This window comes from Scyliorhinus torazame, chromosome 2 (genome assembly GCF_047496885.1).
Source record: "Scyliorhinus torazame isolate Kashiwa2021f chromosome 2, sScyTor2.1, whole genome shotgun sequence".
NCBI classification, from domain to species: domain Eukaryota; kingdom Metazoa; phylum Chordata; class Chondrichthyes; order Carcharhiniformes; family Scyliorhinidae; genus Scyliorhinus; species Scyliorhinus torazame.
The window spans coordinates 145,423,028-145,436,322 of record NC_092708.1 but is presented as its reverse complement, the minus strand read 5'-3'; the positions used below and the strand labels follow the sequence as shown (position 1 = coordinate 145,436,322).

The following is a 13,295-nucleotide window of genomic DNA, read 5'->3' as shown; positions in this document are numbered from 1 at the left end:
TTCAAATACAAAGGAAAGGTTCACTGTGGTCAGAAAGTTACAGGGATAAGCATATGCCTGGATCATTTTTTTAATCCCCTTGGTGCTAGGTATATGACCAGCGTGTGCACAAACCTCCTCAGGGCCAGTTGCTGGCAGTGGGCACACATCTTCAATCAGCTTGCCCCAATGGGAAATGTCAATTTAGGGCAGCCTACCTTGGCAGCAGTGAGGCAAACTCCAGGTGGGGGAGTTGGAGAGATTCTGGGATGAGGGGGAGAGTCCGGGGGTGAGGGGGGGGGGGGGGTGCGGGGGTTGACATCTATTGTGACAGTGGTTCTGTTCCCGTTGGTTCCAAAGCAAAGGATTTTGTCAGCACCTTGGTGGATTTAGATGCCACTGAACCAACCCTGAGTGTGGCAGGCCTAACATGTTTCCTTATCATTGACTAATTTTGAAAATTGGTTCTTCAACAGACAATTGCCTCCCTGTTAACATATTAAAGGAATCTAACTTCTGAATGACTACAAACTAATCCCACACTTATAGCTGTGGGACTAAATCCTACACAGATTGGACTTAAATTTAAAGAATGGTTTCCTAAAGATGGAAAGATAGTATTTAACTGCTTTATATTGTTTAATCTATATTTTAATTGACGTTTTAAATTTTGTTTCTGCTTAGGTCAGATAGTTTACTCTTTTTAACAGTTTCTTACAACAATCTTCCAGTTTCACTTCAGGCTTAAATGTGTGGAGGGTGAGAATTCCTTTGGGGAATTAGTGTTTAGGTAAGAAAGAACAGTCAATGAGGGGACAAGAAAGGCAGTTGCAATGGGGCTTCGTGAATATTGCACACACACATCCTGGTGACTTCATATCTCAGCCCAGGCAGTCCTTCCTGGGCCTGCCAGAGGTATCTGTCTTTAGTGCCTCTGCCTCACAGAACAGACTGCCCTAGAGTTGGGCCACTGCCTAGAGACCAACCTGTGGAGAATTTGTACCTGGAATTTCCCATGATATGAATGTCACTACTGCTGTGAAACTTTTGCTTCACTGGATCCTTCCAAGCTGCAACTGGTGATGTTTGCTAAATTCAACCATACTTGCTGACATAGCTAGATTCATTTGGTTTTGATTGTGAAAAGGCGGCATCAGTTCAACAGGACAGAGTGGTAGGGTTCTTGAGAGGGAGAGAGAGCAGACGATCCTCAATGAAAGCCAATAGCCATCTATTATATAAATCATTAAATATTGTCCTCCCCTCCTGACAAGCATGGTGCCTCTAAGGGACATTGCTGAAGTCATTTGCAGCAACATATCACTTTATCAGACATCAAATGGGTGGCAACATGTTGTCCTGTCACTTTAATACCTCCATAGCGGGTTTTCTATGAATTCAATTTTTGTACACCACCATTTCACCTTTGGCAAATATTAATACACATTTAAAATCTATTTGAATCTTTATGAAGGCTGAGACGGTATTTGTTCCCCTGTGTAGACATTTGATGTAAAATTGGAATGTGTGGTGTCTGTTGTTTGGATGCTATAGGCACAACATGTATAGGGACCACAATGGCACATGTAGCTTACGTGCTCACTTGTGAAGCAAGTCAACCTGGTGCCATATTGGTGAGGATGTTCATGTTAATATCTTTGCAACCATGTGGTTGGCATGGTGAAAGCTGGCAGTGTGAAGACTGTAAGATGTAGGTGTGGTGATTTGAGTAGTGCCTGAGGTTAGTGGTACAATTGGCAAGCTATGTCATTAGAAGATGCATTCACTGACCTTGACTCATATGAGGTCATTGGATTTCTTGCGACTCTGCATTCAGGCCCTAGGAACTTGACTCCTGGCACTGACCTCCATGGCTATCTTCTCCCAATGACTTTTCACCATGTGTCCGGAGGGCCTACTTCCACATACAGATACAAGACATCACTCCTGCTTTCCACCTCCATTGAGGCCATCAGTGTAGTGCCCCAAAATCTTGGAGACACTGCTCTGCCATGTTGTTCCATTTTTCACTGTTTAGCAGATCAGACTAATTCCCCGAAATCAGCTTCTTCTCCTGCCAGACTGTATCTACCGCGACAACCGATCCACAGCAGATGCTATCTCTCTGGCCTTACAATCAACTCTCGAACATCTTGACCACAAGGACACCTACATCAGACTGCTGTTCATAGACCAAAGCTCCGCCTGCAACAACATTATCCCAACACGACTAATAACCAAACTCTGCAACCTTAGGACTTGACCCCTCCCTGTGCAGCTGGATCCTTGACTTCCTCACCAACAGACCGCAAGCTGTCAGGATAGGTAATAGCACCTCCTCTACAATAGTCCTCAACACTGGTGTTCCGCAAGGATGTGTGCTCAGTCCTCTACTGTACTTCCTGTACACACACGGCTGTGTGGCGAGATTCAACTCTAATTCAATCTATAAGTTTGCAGATGATACGACTGTGATGGGTCGTATCTCAAACAACGATGAATCAGACTACAGAAGGGAGATAGATCACTTGGTTGCATGGTGTACCGAAAACAACCTCTCTCTAAATGCTGGAAAGACCAAGGAACTGATCATCAGATCGCAGTTTTAAAATTGGCCCTCCGTCAAGTTCTACCTCAATGTAGATTAGTGAGCACAAGGTTAATGGGTGAATGTGATTTACTGTGAATTAGGACATAGGCAGTGGAGTTTTAGATTACCTCAGGTTCAGAGGAATCACAGGCATGTCAGGGTTTCAGCAGCAGATAGGCTGAGGCAGAAGCAGATTGGGTAATGTGACAGAGGTAGAAATAGGTTATGTTAGTGGTGGAACAGTTTTGTGTTTGGAAGCTCATCTCGGAGTCAAATGTGGCATTAAGGTTACAAATAGTCTTGTTAAGCCTCAGTTGCGAGGGAGAAGGATTGGAGTTTGTGAGCAATATTTGCTTATCAATGTTTGAAATGTCTGAATCCCTGCACTGATTCCTTGACAGGTATACCCTTTGAACATAGCTTGTCGCTAATTAATTTAGTAAAAGGTATTCTATTTAACAACAGCGGTTTGCAAATATGCAAATTAGATTTGGCTCAGTAGTGACGATCTGGAATATAATACAGGCTGTTGTGGTAGGTACTGACACTCCGAATACTTGCAAAGGGAACTCGACTAGTTCCTGCCGAGAACGGAAATCACAACATACTAAACAAAGGGTCGTAATAAATCTTTGTAATCCTTGGTTCATGTGACCTCCTCAGCTTGTTTCAGTGACCTGAGGGTGGGAATTGGAAAGGAATTTTCAAGGGCATAATTTTTCCCTTGTTGGCCCTAGGTTTTCCCTTTTTCATTGCTCATAATTTTTAAATGGGTTGCGAATAAAACTGCTAGCGCTGGATATCGGAAATTAAAAGCAGAAATGAGGCGTATACACAGCAGGTCTTAAGGCTTCAGTGAAGAGAGACACAGAGTATTGCAGCGAGTACTGTGACTGTCCAAACCAATGCTGCCCTCACATGGCTGGAACCTGCTTAATTGAGTCCCATTCGAAAGCACGATCTTCCTTTGTGATTTTTCCATGTTTGAGGTTTCTGTAACTGTAGAACCCAAACAGGAGAGATGACAGGAACACACGGTAGGGTAGAAATTAACGACAGATTTATTATGGTATACTACGAAAAGTACTACTCCTCTTCCCGAAGGGTCACCTTCCCTGACCTACATCCAGCTCAGGGTTTTTATTCAGAGTAGTTTCCCCTTGAGGAAACCCCACCCCTAATTCATTGGGTGTTCATACTCAGCTGTGGAAGGGGAAAATTGATGGAACACAGTCCTTGGCCCCTAAGGGGGTTATAACAGTAACCCCAGCAAATTGTCGAACTTTACTGTAACTTCCTCCGTAACAGCATTGTGGGTGTACTGACACTACATGGACTGTAATGGTTCAAGAAGGCCAATTAGTGTTGGACAACCAATGCCGGCCTTGTCAGTGATGCTCACAGCCAGTGAAAGAAACCCTCTGCCTCTCCATCTCGCTTTCCTCCTTTAAGGGCCTTCTTAGATCCCATTTGTTCAAAAAAGCTTAGGGTCCAGCCAATCTGCTTATCCTTGAGTCAAGTGTCTCAGATTGTTTCATCCTGTGTGCTCTATGAATGTCATTTGTTGCTGTGGTCTCAAGTGATTTCTTAACACAAAAACATATTTAAAATGTACACAGGCAGCAAAAATGTTATTTATCTTTTTTGCACTTAAAAAGGACATATTTTGGCAAATGTGATTATTTTTTTATTTAATTGAGAAACGCATGCCTATCTGTAATGGATAATCTGAATGTGAGCTTTGATGCATCTGTATTAATATATTTTATATTTGTTTTTGTTATATGTGTATTGCTTGCATTTATTGCCCATCCCTAACTGCTCTTGAAAAAATGGCAGTCGGCCGCTTTCTTAAACGGCAGCCCTCAATGTGGTTTAGCTACACCCACAGTGCTGCAAAGTAATGTGTTAAAGGATTTTAACTCGTTGATAGTGAAAAAGCAACAAAGTATTGCCAAGTCAGGGTGGTGTCTGACACGGAGGGTACTTTAAGGTGGTGGTTTCCCATACACGTGCTGCCCTTGTAACGTCATTGCAGTATTAATGTAAGACTACATGTGACAATAATAAAGATTATTATTCTCAAGCAATTAAGTTGGCAAAAGGTTTAATTGCTGTGAAGATACCCAGAATGGGTAGTACCTAGCACTTTACTATCGGCCACTATTTTGCAATTGAGTATAACCATAATACTCACTCCAAAATGTTCACATTTTTGTTTTGTGATTTTAACAGTACAAAAATATCCACATTTAACAGATCGAAGGAGCCCTTGTCGTATGAATGCCGATGGTGGACCTTGTCGAGGGCTTTTTACTCGGTATTTCTATAATAAGCTCACAAAACAGTGTGAGGAGTTTATTTATGGGGGATGCCTAGGAAATCTGAACAACTTCAGAACTGAGAAGGATTGCCGGAATGTATGCCACAAAACAAAATGTAAGTGAGTTCACTCTGAATCATTTCACCTCCAGCTTTTTCTCTTCACATCTGGTTATTGTTTGAGATACTGAAAAATATCAAAGATTAGACAAATAAAAGATAAGGCATCAAAGATACAGTGCTAAAATATGTTATATTTCTACTTTTTGGTTGGATGACAGGAAAGAAAGAATTTGCATTTATATAGCACCTTTTATTAACTCAGAACATTCCAAAGTGTTTTACAATTCATTGAGCAATCACTGTTATAATGTAAAAACAATTTACATATAGCCATGCCCCAATGAGATAAATGGTCCAATAATCTGCTACAAATGTAACGAATGAAGGTAACAAATTTAACCAAACCATATATTGTAGCTGCATTCCTTAGGACAGATTCCATGATTTTGTGCTCCAACTTTGCCAATCGAAAATGCTGGTCTCTCACATTAATTAAACACTGCAGGGGAAACAAAAGTAGTTGCACCAGAACACAGATTTATTACCACATTTTGTACTTGGGGCAAAGAATGGGCAGCAGGGACAGAGTCAGAAGGCAAGCTGCCCATTCAGAACAAAATGAGGCCTGGGCAATTTTAATCCTGCCCACCCAAAACTTGCGGGAAGTGAGCGGGAGTGTAATGATGAATGAGAGAAGCCTGCTGCTGGGCATGGAAAGAATTGTCCCTGGCATTCAGTCAAGTTCCAGAGAGGAGGTATCAGAAGGCTTTGAGATTGGGATGATTGCAATACCCTGCCTCAGTTACACCCAGGAAATCTCCCCCTTTCCTTGAAAAACCTACCACAGCATTAGGTGAGATGGAGGATTAAGTTACTATTTGTCTTCAAACTTATGTATAAGACAAAGAGAGGGCAAAAAAGACACTACTCAATAAATATCTCACCACAAGAGGAAACAGTTTCAGACATAATTAGTGCTGCAATGACATAATACATATTGGAGATTGCATAACTGTGCTTCACTTTGTGTAAAAATGTGACTAAGTATTTACACTGTTTTCCTTGGTGTTACCATCCACTTAAAAACAGGAATGTGAGCCAGAACCAAATAACAACTATGTTCCTGCCTTTCACAACACTGAGATTTAGGTGGGGTTCAAAACATCTCCAAAGCAAAGGCCAGCTAAATTTTGTGCCAAGAATTTTGAAGTTGAGAACAGAAAATTTATATTTGAACAATTTAAAAAGGTACTCCTTATTGTCATTCACATTGTCTTGTATTGTTGAGTTGAAAGATATGAGAGGTTTTGTAGCACCTTCTTTCCTTGGTTCTCTCCTATGTCTAATGGCACATGAGGCAGGCAAAGCGCATGTGTATGTCTATTTCCATGGCAAATTTTTTCTGGAACAGGTCACTAGCTTGAGGGACGCCACTGATACCTGACAGATAATGTCTCTTTGCCATCCCTGGGTATGTCCTGTCCCACCTGCAAGGCAGACCCAGCAGAGGTGGCGGCACAGTGGTATGCAGTCAGAAGGGAGTTGCCTTGGGAGTCCTCAACTTCAACTCTGAGTCCCATGAAGTCTCATGGCATCAGGTCAAGCATGGGCAAGGAAACTGCTTGCCTGTTACCACTTACCATCTCCTTCAGCTGATGAATCAATACTCCTCCATGTTGAACACCACTTGGAGGAAGCACTGAGGTGGCAAGGGCATAGAATGTACTCTGGATGGGGGGGGCTTCAATGTCCATCACCAAGAGTGGCGGGGTAGCACCACAGACTGAGCTGATTGGGTCCTAAAGGATATAGCTGCTAGGTTGGGTCTGTGGCAGGTGGTGAGGGAACTAAAAAGAGGGAATAAGATACTTGATCTCATCCTCACCAACCTGCCTGCTACAGAGACATCTGTCCATGACAGAATTCTTAGGAGTGACCGCCGACAGTCCTTGTGAAGATAAAGTTCCGTCTTCACATTGAGGATACCCTCCATCATGTTGTAGGTCACCACAAATATGCTGAATGGGGTAGACTTCGAACAGATCTTGCAACTCAAGACTAGGCATCCAGGAGGTGCTGGGATAATCAGCAGAATTGTACTGAAATCAATCTTTAACCTCATTGCCTGGCATATCCCCATTCTACTATTATCACTAAGGTAATTACCACCAGGGAATCAACACATACCTAAAGATGAGGTGTCAACCCGGTGAAGCTTTAACACAGGACTACCTCTGTGCCAAAGACCATAAGTAGCTAATAATATAGACAGAGCTGAGAGATTTCACAACCAATGGATCAGATCTAAGCTCTGGAGTCCTGTCAAATCCTGTTGTGAATGGTGGTGGACAATTAAACAACTCACTCAAGGAGGAGACTGTACAAATATCTCCATCCTCAATGATCGAGGAGACCAGTACATCGGTGTAAAAGATAAGGCTGAGGCATTTGCAACAATCTTCAGCCAAACGTGCTGAATGGATAAGACCATAAGACATAGTAGCAGAATTAGGCCACTCGGCCCATCGAGTCTGCTCCGCCATTCAATCATGGCTGATATTTTTCTCATCCCCATTCTCCTGCCTTCTCCCCATAACCCCTGATCCCCTTATTGATCTGAAACCTATCTATCTCTGTCTTAAAGACTCTTAAAGATTTGGCCTCCACAGCCTTCTGCGGCAAAGAATTCCACAGATTCACCACCCTCTGGCTGAAGAAATTCCTCCTCATCTCTGTTTTAAAGGATCGTCCCTTTTAGTCTGAGATTGTGTCCTCTGGTTCTAGTTTTTCCTACAAGTGGAAACATCATCTCCACGTCCACTCTATCCAGACCACGCAGTATCCTGTAAGTTTCAATAAGATCCCCCCCCTCATCCTTCTAAACTCCAACGAGTACAGACCAAGAATCTTCAACCGTTCCTCATACGGACAAGCTCTTCATTCCAGGGATCATTCTTGTGAACCTCCTCTGGACCCTTTCCAAGGCCAGCACATCCTTCCTTAGATACGGGGCCCAAAACTGCTCACAATACTCCAAATCGGGTCTGATCAGAGCCTCAGAAGTACATCCCTGGTCTAGCCCTCTCACCATGAATGCTTACATTGCATTTGCCTTCCTTACTGCCGACTGAACCTGCACATTAACCTTAAGAGAATCGTGAACAAAGACTCCCAAGTCCCTTTGTGCTTCTGATTTCCTAAACATCTTTCCATTAATAAAATAGCCTATGATGATCCTATGGATGATATATCTTAACTTCCTCTGGAGGTCTCCAGCATCACAGATATCAGTCTTCAACACTGGCATCTACCCGGCAATGTGGAAATTTGCCCAGACGTGTCCTCTGTACAAAAAGCAGGAGAAATCCAACCCAGCCAGTTATTGCCCTAACAGTCTACTCTCAATCATCAGTAAAGTGATGGAAGGGATCATCGACAGTGCTATCAAGCGTCACTTGATTAGCAAAACCTGCTCACTGACACTGAGTTGTGTTCCGCCAGGATCACTCGGCTCCTCACCTCATTGCATCCTTGTTTCAAATATGGATAAAGAGCTGAATTCCAGAGCGAGGTGAGAGTGAATTCCCTTGCTTTCAAGGCAGCATTTGACCAAGTGTTGCATCAAGGAGCCTGCGCACAACTGTCAATTACTTGACTGCTTGACAGTTCCTGAACAGCTTTGACTGCTCCAATGAGTTTATGTACATTTTACACACATTACTTCTGATAATCCTAAAGGGTGCCTTCCTCTCTCAAAAGCGTCCCAGGACCATATTCAAAGGAGCCTCTTATCGCTTCAAAAGCGATCTAAACGAATCCACCAAATTCAGAATTCCTCTTACTTAATCTAATCTGCACATTCCAGCTTTTACACTCTTGACCTACCAAAATCCCACTTCAGTGGAGGCAACTGGTGATTTAAATGGGCAACTGCCCACGTAAATCATGCATGTGTTAGCTCTGGCCTGACTCCTTTGCACCACCCCCCCACCACACACAAACACTCACAAGATGTTCAGGAGCGGGCTTTTCTGGCCATTTCCGGGATTTGATGCAACATCATCACAACAGAGAGACAGTAGCAGTGAAACTCTGGGCATCAACCTCTGCACTGTTGAGTTCAACCTCTGGACAGTGACAGATCTAAAACTGTTGATGGTGGTGGCGTTGAAGGTCCGTGAGATGGGTAGGCTTTCTCTTATTTGAGATGATCAATACCTTACACTTGCGCAATTTAGAAGAGTAGCAATTAGAATCCTTACAGTGCAGAAGGAGGCTGTTGGGCCCATCGAGTCTGCACCAGCCCTCTGAAAGAGCACAATAACCTCGGCCCAATCCCCTGTCCCTATCCCCATAATCCCACTTCACCTTTGGACAATATTAGCATGGCCAAACTACCTAACCTGCACACCTTTGGACTGTGGGAGAAAACCGGAGCACCCGGAGGAAGCCCAAGCAGACACAAGGAGAATGTGCAAACTCCACACAGTCACCCGCGGTCAGAATCAAACCTAGGTCTCTGGTGCTGTGAGGCAACAGTGCTAACCACTGTGCCACCATGCTGCCCGTTGAATTAATATTTCCTGTCAATTATCAGTTTAAGGCCTGCTGTACTTCAGGTAATATTGCAGATTATCAGAGGCCCCTGGTTTTGTGGAATCATCAGCAGCCAACACCCCTGTTGATAGAGCAAACATTATGAAGCAGCTGAAGATAGCTGAAGGAAGCTTCTCTGAGGAACCTGTGCAATGCTGTCCTGGGCTGCAACATTTGGCCTCTGGCAACTGTCTTCATTTGTGGCAGGCTTCATGCCAGCTTCTACTTTTCTTTTTTATCCCCATTAACCTTATTTTTGCTTCTGCTTGGTGGCATGTATGGTGTGAAGGGCAGCAATGATGTTTATACTAAGGCTATGATGACATCTGGAGCCTGTTGGTTCTGGTGGAATCCAAACTGAGCATTGATGAGTGGGTCGCTGAAGATGGCATTGTTATTTCCTCATTACATCACTTACCTTTCTGATTACCTCACTGCATCAAATTACCAAGTTTGAACTTCACTCTAGCTGTCTCCCCACTCAGGATGTCTCGACTTCACCGTGTGCAAAGCTGACTGAGTGCGCTGTCTGTGTTTATATAGAACTCAGCTAAACAAGATGACTCACACTATTTACAGATGAAGAATACAACTCCATACAATTCACACCTTTGGCCTCTAATCAGGCTTCAGGTGACTGAGATTACTGCCACTCAGCAATTAGGGGTGGAGGCAGCTTCAGCCAATCAGACACTAAGCTACACACTGAACTTTTAACTGGTTAGAAGAGTTAGGTGCTTGATGGTTGGTGTGGATGCGATGAGCCACAGGGCCTCTTTCCATGCTGTAGAACTCTATGAATCTAGACTCTACTTTGGCCCCATGGGCCTTCTCAATATCAAGACCTTTATACTTACATTCTTCAAAGACCAAAGAAGCAGCAGAGAGAAGTCAGGCTGCAACCGAGGCAGGCAATCCACTTCCAAAATTACCGTCAACTTTTCTGCAAGGTACTTTCAACTTTTCTGTAAAGGTAGGATTTTCCGCGGGGATCATCCGGTCCCACCGACGGCAAGCCGCCACCATGGGTTCCCAGTGGCGGATGTGCAAACAACAGGAAACCCTGTTGACAGTGACAGGACTAGAAGATCCTGCTGCCAGCCAATGGTGGGCCACCTCTGCCACCACTAAACACGCCGCGGAGGAGGAAGACATTCCCACCCTTTGTAAAAGCATTGCCTAAGGAGCTTGCTTCACCAAGCTAAAAGATGGTTTTTGTGAGGAGTAAACATTCCTAGACAAGGCATGCAGCAAGAAGAAAAAATGGCCTTTGCACAAATTCCTGCCAAACTGCCTGTATTATAGGAGCAAAGGAAACATGGAAATCCGTCTGAAAGTTATCCTTGATTTTGATTGATTGTTGTGCTTGGCAGTCATAGCAGTGGGAGAGGCTGCAAAAGTGGAGCAGTATTTAGTCAGTAAGTTCAAACACAAGAGGGATTGGTTTAACCTAACTCACTTGGCACAGAACGGTTGTGTTTGAGTTCAGTATCACACCAGGCACCGTTCAACCTCCCTTGGTGTAGAATTGGAGAGGTAAACACGATCAAGGTTTCACTGCACAGCAAGCAATAATGCACAACGTGAGCTATGCCCAGTAGGTAGATGATTGATACTTTCATAATTATCCTGCCCTTCAGACATCCTATTAGTTTAACAAGATAGTACACATGTCAGTTCATTATTAACTTAATTAATGTCCAAAGTGCTTGCCACAACATTTCTTGAGCTAACCATACAAAGCTACTGTTTACTCGTCAGTGTGTCATAGTCAGTCATTTCTGCAGATTAGGAATGGAAGTATCTGTGATTAGCTTGTTGATTGTAATAAAAATAATAATAATTTTATAAACCCAAGCATAAAACAGCACTGTTTCTTATGCTTGTAATTTTGATCAATTTGGGCCTCAAAACACTGCCAGAAAGAAATGCTGCTCTTTTAATGGTAATTAAACTTTCGTTCGGAAGTCACTTGTATTAATGAGTGAAAGATGTTTGTGGCTAGAACCGATTACATAAGCTTCTCCACCATTCGCAAAGTAAATAATTGCTGCTGTCAACATTTCAATGCCTCTGAATTTTCAGAATTTCAGCCATTCAGAAGCCACCAAGCCATGTTCTATACTTGTGTCTTTTTACCCCCGTGTAGATCTGCACTTCCCCCAGTTTTGAAACGTTGCACAGCAATGCTGTAACTCCTGTTTAATTGCACTTCAGTTTCCAGTACTCAAATATCCTGCTGAATCTGAACAGCTGCCTATACCTGGGCAATAGGCACTGACCATTAGCCAGCATTGTGGGCAGCAATTACCAAAATGGCACTTAAAAAATATTAAATGCTCCAACTATTATGGGCAGATCAAACTGAATACCTTCTTGTCTCAGACATTTACACCTTGTTGCAGTATAAATGCCATCGAGTCAGTTCATTGTTCTTGATAACCATTTGATAATTACATTATTTAAGGACAAAAAAATAACGAGACTGTCATTGAAAAGGCGTTTACACATTCAGCCCTCCACATTTTACCCCAGCCCCTCTGAGACCCTGAAATCCCTTGCAAACCCTTGTTAACAGTTTGTTGAGTTCCCCTGTTGTGCCACACCACTCTTTATGTACCTTGGTCACAACACCCACTGCACATAGCGACAAATCATATTGACATCAACACATCTGCTACAAGAGGTGAGGACAGGGTAAACATGTTATCATCCCTGTACCAACAATTTATTTGCCCAGATAAGTGATTCTGACTGAATTAGGAACATAGGAACAGGAGTAGGCCATTCAGACCCGCTAGCCTGCTGTGCCATTCAGTGAGATCATGGCTGATTGGTGGCCTAACTCCATATACCTCCCTTGGCTCATATCCCTTTAATATCTTTGCTTAACAAAAATCTAGCTATCTCAGATTTAAATTTAGCAGCTGATCTAGCTTCAACTGCTGTTTGCGGGAGAGAGTTCCAAACCTCTACCACCCTTTGAGTGAAGAAGTTCTTCCTAACACCTCTCCTGAACTGTCTAGCCCGAATCTTTTGACTGTGCCCCTTAATTTTAGAATCTCCAACCAATGGAAATAGTTTATCTTTATCTACCCTGTCTTTCCCTGTTAATATCATGAATACTTCGATCAGATCACCCTTTAACGTTCTAAATTCTAGTGAAAACATTCAATATGAATTTTGTTCTTGATACATCAGTCAATTAATTTTGCTGAAATTCGTGCTTGTGGAGCTTTCTAGCATCAAGTGTGTGCATGAACCACAAGTTAGAACCAAGTGAGTAATGGGAAAGAATGCGTAGATGAAATGCTGCTGCTGATTCAGCATGAACTTGTTTCACCCAGTGATTAAAATTAAAATGCCCCTATTGACTTTATAACCAACTTAGGTAAACTGTAATTATGAATATAATCAGCTTATAAGTGTATGACGAAAGTGGAAAATACCAGTTCAAAGCAAGATGTTTACTCTACAATTGCTGGCATCATTTGCACCTATTTTCTTGGTGGTAGGAGTACCCTTGGAGATGCAAAATAGCATCCAGGGTGTGTGTACGCATCATTCCTGTCTTCTTGCTGTTCCTCCATTTCCTCGTCATTCTGCACTTTTTGTATATCTGAAGCGATGAAGGCATAATAATAAAGTTATTGTGAAGGAATGGCGTGAAATTAAGAGGTGAATGTTGGGACCATCAGCAATTTGCAAGTTAGAAGAGAGTGGGGTGATGAGAAGTTGGGATGTG

At 42.9% G+C, this 13,295-nt stretch overlaps 1 protein-coding gene across 3 annotated transcripts in view; it reads left to right on the top strand.

Moving 5' to 3' along the window:
- LOC140392563 (carboxypeptidase inhibitor SmCI-like) overlaps positions 1–13,295 on the top strand; it is a 75,396-nt gene that overhangs the window by 39,168 nt on the left and 22,933 nt on the right. For 2 of the 3 annotated variants that reach the window (XM_072477898.1, XM_072477909.1), the window contains exon 3: positions 4,805–5,008. In XM_072477898.1, the coding sequence (XP_072333999.1) occupies positions 4,805–5,008 (204 nt within the window). The remainder of the gene's footprint in view (positions 1–4,804; positions 5,009–13,295) is intronic. The other variant, XM_072477919.1, reaches the window with a different exon arrangement.